Source organism: Somniosus microcephalus, chromosome 23 (assembly GCF_052327205.1).
Source record: "Somniosus microcephalus isolate GS21.2 chromosome 23, FLI_Smic_1.0, whole genome shotgun sequence".
Lineage (NCBI taxonomy): Eukaryota > Metazoa > Chordata > Chondrichthyes > Squaliformes > Somniosidae > Somniosus > Somniosus microcephalus.
The window spans coordinates 11,313,249-11,319,248 of NC_141009.1; the positions used below are offsets into that span (position 1 = coordinate 11,313,249).

General features: G+C 49.9%; 1 protein-coding gene across 1 annotated transcript in view; it reads left to right on the plus strand.

Annotated features, from left to right (window-relative positions):
* Positions 1-2,727, plus strand: part of LOC147101645 (LIM/homeobox protein Lhx3-like) — a 161,318-nt gene extending 158,591 nt beyond the window's left edge. The window contains exon 7 of the mRNA XM_085965138.1: positions 2,493-2,727. Coding sequence (XP_085821264.1) covers positions 2,493-2,727 — 235 coding nt within the window. The remainder of the gene's footprint in view (positions 1-2,492) is intronic.
* The last annotated feature ends 3,273 nt before the right edge of the window (positions 2,728-6,000 follow it).

A 6,000-nucleotide genomic window follows, 5' to 3' on the forward strand; every position in this document is an offset into this window, starting at 1 on the left:
TGAAAGCCTTGGCAACAATAAGTCCTGACTGGAATTTGACAGCTCCCCTGCCTCCTCACTGCGACTATAGATGTTAGGCCAAGTCTTATTGATCAGGCCATAAATTACCCGTGAATACTCCATTCTCGGGCCCAAACCCAAGGATTTTAAAACAGGTTCACCAAATTGTCAATTAAGTGCAAATGAATCCTTAGCCATTTATCACCAGTGTTAATCTGGCCACGCAGTCCAAGGCAAAAAATCAATAGCAACTGTCACAAGGGACCAATTGGGGAGAGCTATAGGAGCAACATCTGCTGTATAAGGGCAACAACTGAAATTTATATTTGCTGAAAATCGCATAACAGCAACAGGAAACACTGCAAACTTTGGAGAGTCGTCCAGTTAGATATTCCAGAGAATTCATTTCCCTTCCTTTTGGGTATTCCAAAAACATCAGCACCTTTATGCCCTTTGCTTATTCCACCCCCTCGCGCCCCCCGCACCCCCTCCCACCCCCGGGAGCGTTTTATTACTGTTGTGATTCCTGGTATTTTCGAAACCATCTCCCGAAAAAAATAACACAACACACACACACAAAACAAAAAAATTACAATGACGCCGTCCTTTAGGCCTGTGATGTCAACAGTCGATTGGTGGCTTTTTTAAATGATTCTTCCTCTAATTCTCTCCTCTGCCAGGTATTGACTCCCTCTGGGTTCCACTTGCTGCACCTCCCTCTGCCACTTCAGCCAGAACAAGGGGGCATGGCCTTAAAACGAGAGCTAGGCCATTCAGGGGTGATGTCAGGAAGCATTTCTTCACACAAAGGGTAGTGGAAATCTGGAACTCTCTCCCCCAAAAAGGCGGTTGAGGCTGAGGGTCAATTAAAAATTTCAAAACTGAGATCGATAGATTTTTGTTAGGTAAGGGTATTAGGGTTACGGATTTAAGGCGGGTAGATGGAGTTAAGTCACAGATCAGCCGTGATCTAATTGAATGACGGACCAGGCTTGAGGGGCTGAATGGCTTCCTCCTGTTTCTATGTTCCTTGGTCTTTCTTGACATTTCAGCCCATCTGAATGTACCCTCTGGCTGTGAGGGAGTCCCAATACTGTCCTCACCCAATATCCAAATGGTATGTTGGCCTTCATAGCGAGAGGATTCGAGTACAGGAGCAAGGATGTCTTGCTGCAGTTGTACAGGGCCTTGGTGAGACCACATCTTGAGTATTGTGTGCAGTTTTGGTCGCCTTATCTGAGGAAGGATGTTCTTGCCATGGAGGGAGTGCAGCGAAGATTCACCAGACTGATACCTGGGATGGCAGGAATGACGTATGAAGAGAGATTGGGTCGATTGGGCTTATATTCGCTGGAGTTTAGAAGAATGAGAGGGGATCTCATTGAAACTTATAAAATTCTAACAGGGCTAGACAGACTAGATGCAGGAAGGATGTCCCCGATGGCGGGGGAGTCCAGAACCAGGGGTCACAGTCTTAGGGTAAGGGGTAAGCCATTTAGGACTGAGATGAGGAGGAATTTCTTCACCCAGAGAGTGGGGAACCTGTGGAATTCTCTACCACAGAAGGCAGTTCAGGCCAACTTATTAAATATATTCAAGAAGGAGTTAGATATATTTCTTAAGGCTAAAGGGATCAAGGGATATGGGGAGAAAGCAGGGACAGGGTACTGAATTTGGATGATCAGCCATGATCTCATTAAATGGCAGAACAGGCTTGAGGGGCCGAATGGCCCACTCCTGCTCCTATCTTCTATGTTTCTATGTTTCTATCCACACACGGACATTTTGCAGCAGGAGTTCTTTGACGACAATCAGCGCCCTGGATGATTTTGCCCCCCCACCAACCCCCACCCTCCCAAACCCCCCCCCTGCCAAGCCCACGCCTAGCCCATGACACTGAGATCAATTGTCTCACTTCAATTGTTTCCTTGCATAAGATCAGCCAATTCAGAAAACAACAACAGCAACATGCATTTATATAGCGCCTTTAATGTAGTAAAACGTTCCAAGGCGCTTCACAGGACCGTAATCAGAGAAAGTTTGACACCGAGCCACGTAAAGAGATATTCGGACATGAAGCTCGGTCAAAGAGGTAGGTTTTTAGGAGGCTAGAACAGATGGCAGCTGCAGGTGAGGTTACAGAAGCGATCTGTCACTGGCGAGAGAGGTTCTCCCAATGAGGTGGGACTACACATACAATTCAAAACTTGTTACCTACAGAAAAGTCTAAATGCATTAAAAATGAATTTCCCAACATTTCCTTGCCTTTGAAACTCACCAGTGCACCATTGGATCCTTCACACCACTTCTGCAGCTGTCATCAATGCAGAAACATTACAGCAGACTCACAACACGCCACACTTACCTGGCGTCATGTCCGGACATCGGGAAGTCTGCAGTAGAAGTGTCAAAATTGGAAAAAGCCTGTTAACTGCCTGTTAACAACCTGTTAACAAGCAGTTAAGTGGTTATAATCCTCTTCCCGCCGCTAGGTGTCGGGTCCATGTGCCCTCCACTAAACCCTTAGAGCCCGCCTCGGAGGAGACACCTGACGGAAATGCAGCCAAACAGATTTCCGAAAGCACTCTTGCCACGTTGCCGAGAAAGGTGAAGGTGAAAGACGAGTTTGGAAATCCTCACCAAGAAACAGCAGGCAGGAAATGGAAATTTGAGGTTTCTCAAACACATGCTCTTAGCTCACAAGCGGAAGGCAGCTGTGGAAATTGAAGTGGTGCCTTTTCAGTACCATTTCCATATATCCTTCTCGGTCTTTCAGAGCCTGAGTTTCTCCATTCCTTCCTCTGAACTCAATCCTTGACCAATCTTGTGGCTCCCTCCTGCACTGAATCCAGGGCTTGAATGAAAGCATAAAATATTCAGTGTGCCAATGCAGCCTTCGGTCACCTGAGGAAGAGAGTGTTGAAGACCAGGACCTCAAACCCGGCACTAAGCTCATGGTCTACAGAGCAGTAGTGATACCCGCCCTGCTGTATGCCTCAGAGAGATGGACCACATACAGCAGGCACCTCAAAGCACTGGAGAGGTACCACCAACGCTGCCTCCGCAAAATCCTGCAAATCCATTGGCAGGATAGGTGCACCAACGTCAGTGTTCTCGCTCAGGCCAACATCCCCAGCATCGAAGCTTTGACCACGCTCGATCAGCTCCGATGGACGGGTCACATCGTCCGCATACCCGATACAAGACTCCCAAAACAAGCGCTCTACTCAGAGCTCCAACATGGAAAGAAGCCCCAGGTGGGCAGAGGAAACGCTTCAAGGACACCCTCAAAGCCTCCTTGAAAAAGTGTAACATCCCCACCGACACCTGGGAATCCCTGGCCCAAGACTGCACAAAGTGGAGGAGAAGCATCCGGGAAGGTGAAGAGACTCGAGATGTTCGGTGCCGAACACCTCGAGTCTCTTCACCGGTAGCAAGCGGAAGCCAAGCGCAAGCAGCGCAAGGAGCGCACATCAACCCAAACACCCCACCCACCCGCCCCTTCAACCACCGTTTGCCCCACCTGTGACAGAGACTGTAGGTCCCGCATTGGACTTATCAGTCACCTGAGAACTCATTTTTAGTGTGGACGCCTAAGAAGAAAATGGTAGACATGGAGCAATAGGTCAGTCAACATCTGAAAGGGGAAAAGAAAGACAGGTGAACCTTTCGGGAGTTGACTTTGTCAGAAATGGAAAATGCAAGATAAGTAATCCCTTCAGTGGACATTGGGGGGGGCGAGAGCAGGGGCGGAGACAACGGTTGGGGGAGTTGAGAATGCTCTTATCAGAGAGACAATTAATGAGCTGAATGTTTAACAAACGGTTTTTGTTTGAAGAATAGGATAGAAGTGGAAACCGGTGGATATAAAGGACAGACAGTTCCTATTGGCCAGGACTGGAGACAGTACACAAGCTGTAGGCTGGTCAGAGCATTGCACAGTTTAAAGAAGACTTCCTCTCATTTATCTGTAAGGATTTAGTGATATAGGTCCGTATTCTATTTGCCTGTTGGCTTAAACGACCTTTTCTCCATCCAAGTTCTCTTATTTTTAAGGAAGCAGACACAGACACTGTAGTGGAGAATGTACGGGGATGGGCCAATTTCCAAAATGCATTCTACATGGAGCCATGGACAGCAGCCTACGCACTGAGATCAGGAAATGAATGCACCTGATACACTCACTGGGATAGAAACTGGACCTCGTCGCACCTGTTTATACTCAGTATAAAACAGGTGCGACGAGGGCCAATTCCGGGGACCAAGGCTTTTGCTCCCCAAGGATGCCTCAAAGACATCTGACCAGATATTGGGCCGGGGCACTTTTTTCCAAGCCTCCAGGGTGGCCGCCTAAAGTAGGTGGTAGGCTGCTTTCATCTGTTAATGGGAGGCCTGGCGCCTCTTTTTAGGACCCCTCTGGGGGAAATCGGGCTGCCCTGAGCGAGGGGGGGCTGGCCTGCTCCACTCAGGGTCTCCCTGGCCCGGGCCTCCCTGGCCCGGGTCTCCCTGACTTGGGTCTCCCTGGCCCGGGTCTCCCTGGCCCGGGTCTCCCTGGCCCGGGTCTCCCTGGCCCGGGTCTCCCTGGCTTGGGTCTCCCTGGCCCGGGTCTCCCTGGCCCGGGTCTCCCTAGCCCGGATCACCCTAGCCCGGATCTCCCTGGTTCGGGTCTCCCTGGCCTGGGTCTCCCTGGCCTGGGTCTCCCTGGCCTGGGTCTCCCTAGCCTGGATCTCCCTGGCCCGGGTCTCCCTGGCCCGGGTCTCCTTGGCTTGGGTCTCCCTGGCCCGGGTCTCCCTGGCCCGGGCCTCCCTGGCCCGGGTCTCCCTGACCTGGGTCTCCCTGGCCCGGGTCTCCCTAGCCTGGATCCCCCTAGCCTGGATCTCCCTGGCTCGGGTCTCCCTAGCCTGGGTCTCCCTGGCCCGGGTCTCCCTAGCCTGGGTCTCCCTAGCCCAGGTCTCCCTGGCCCGGGTCTCCCTGGCTCGGGTATCCCTGGCCCTGGCCTGGATCTCCCTAGCCTGGATCTCCCTGGCTCGGGTCTCCCTGGCCTGGTTGAGATCTAACAAGCACCTGTATCCTAAAACCTTAAGTCAATTTTTGTTTGTGGCGTGGAGCCAGGAGGAGCAGGAGCGTGAAGCATGTAAACCACAGTTGCATCCTCCCAGCCTCTCTGTGACATGCCACGAAAGAGCTGTGGGCTTTACTTCAGTTACTTTACATCCCAAGGTCTGTCTATCATACGTGTGTTGAATTGCTTGTAAGTACCCACTCTGTTTGATGTATCTTAGAAATATGGAGTGTCATCCTTCCCTCCGAGGATACTTGCAAGGTGTCTTAAAAGAAAAAAAATCTATAAGCCCAGTTCTGTAAATCAGAACACAATCAGCTAACATCACCTTGTTCTCTGTGAACAAATCCCAGAATCTTCCAGCGAATGAGAATCTTACTCGGATACGAATAAATCTTCTTGTTTCTGACAAATCCAGAAAATGGAATCCCTTGCTGATTCCCTCCAGCTACTGTTTATTGAAAATAGTCAGTGGGGATAAACGGCAGGGAGATCGATAATTATCTGTCCAATATAATCAGGAGGGTTTTCAAAGGGAGATTGCCCGGAGATACACCTCCAGCCTTCAAAATGCAGCAGAGATTGAGCTGGTGCAGCGCCCTGACGGAATGCCAATGAGGCCACAAAGGTAGACGGGAGAATATTCAGTGTCTGGGAGACTGCAGCATGAGTGCTTTATGATTCACCGACCCCTCCACAGTACGAATAGATAAAATGCCCGTCACAATTTTACCACTTGTTTTTGACAAACGTACGTACTTAAACTTGAATCTTCAATGATCAAAGCTATATTGAATATATTTAAGGTGGAGATAGACAGATTTTTGAAAGGTAAGGGGATCGAAGGTCATAGGGAGCAGGCTGGGAAGTGGAGTTGAGGCCAAGATCAGATCAGCCATGATCTTATTGAATGGCGGAGCAGGCTCGAGGGGGCCAAA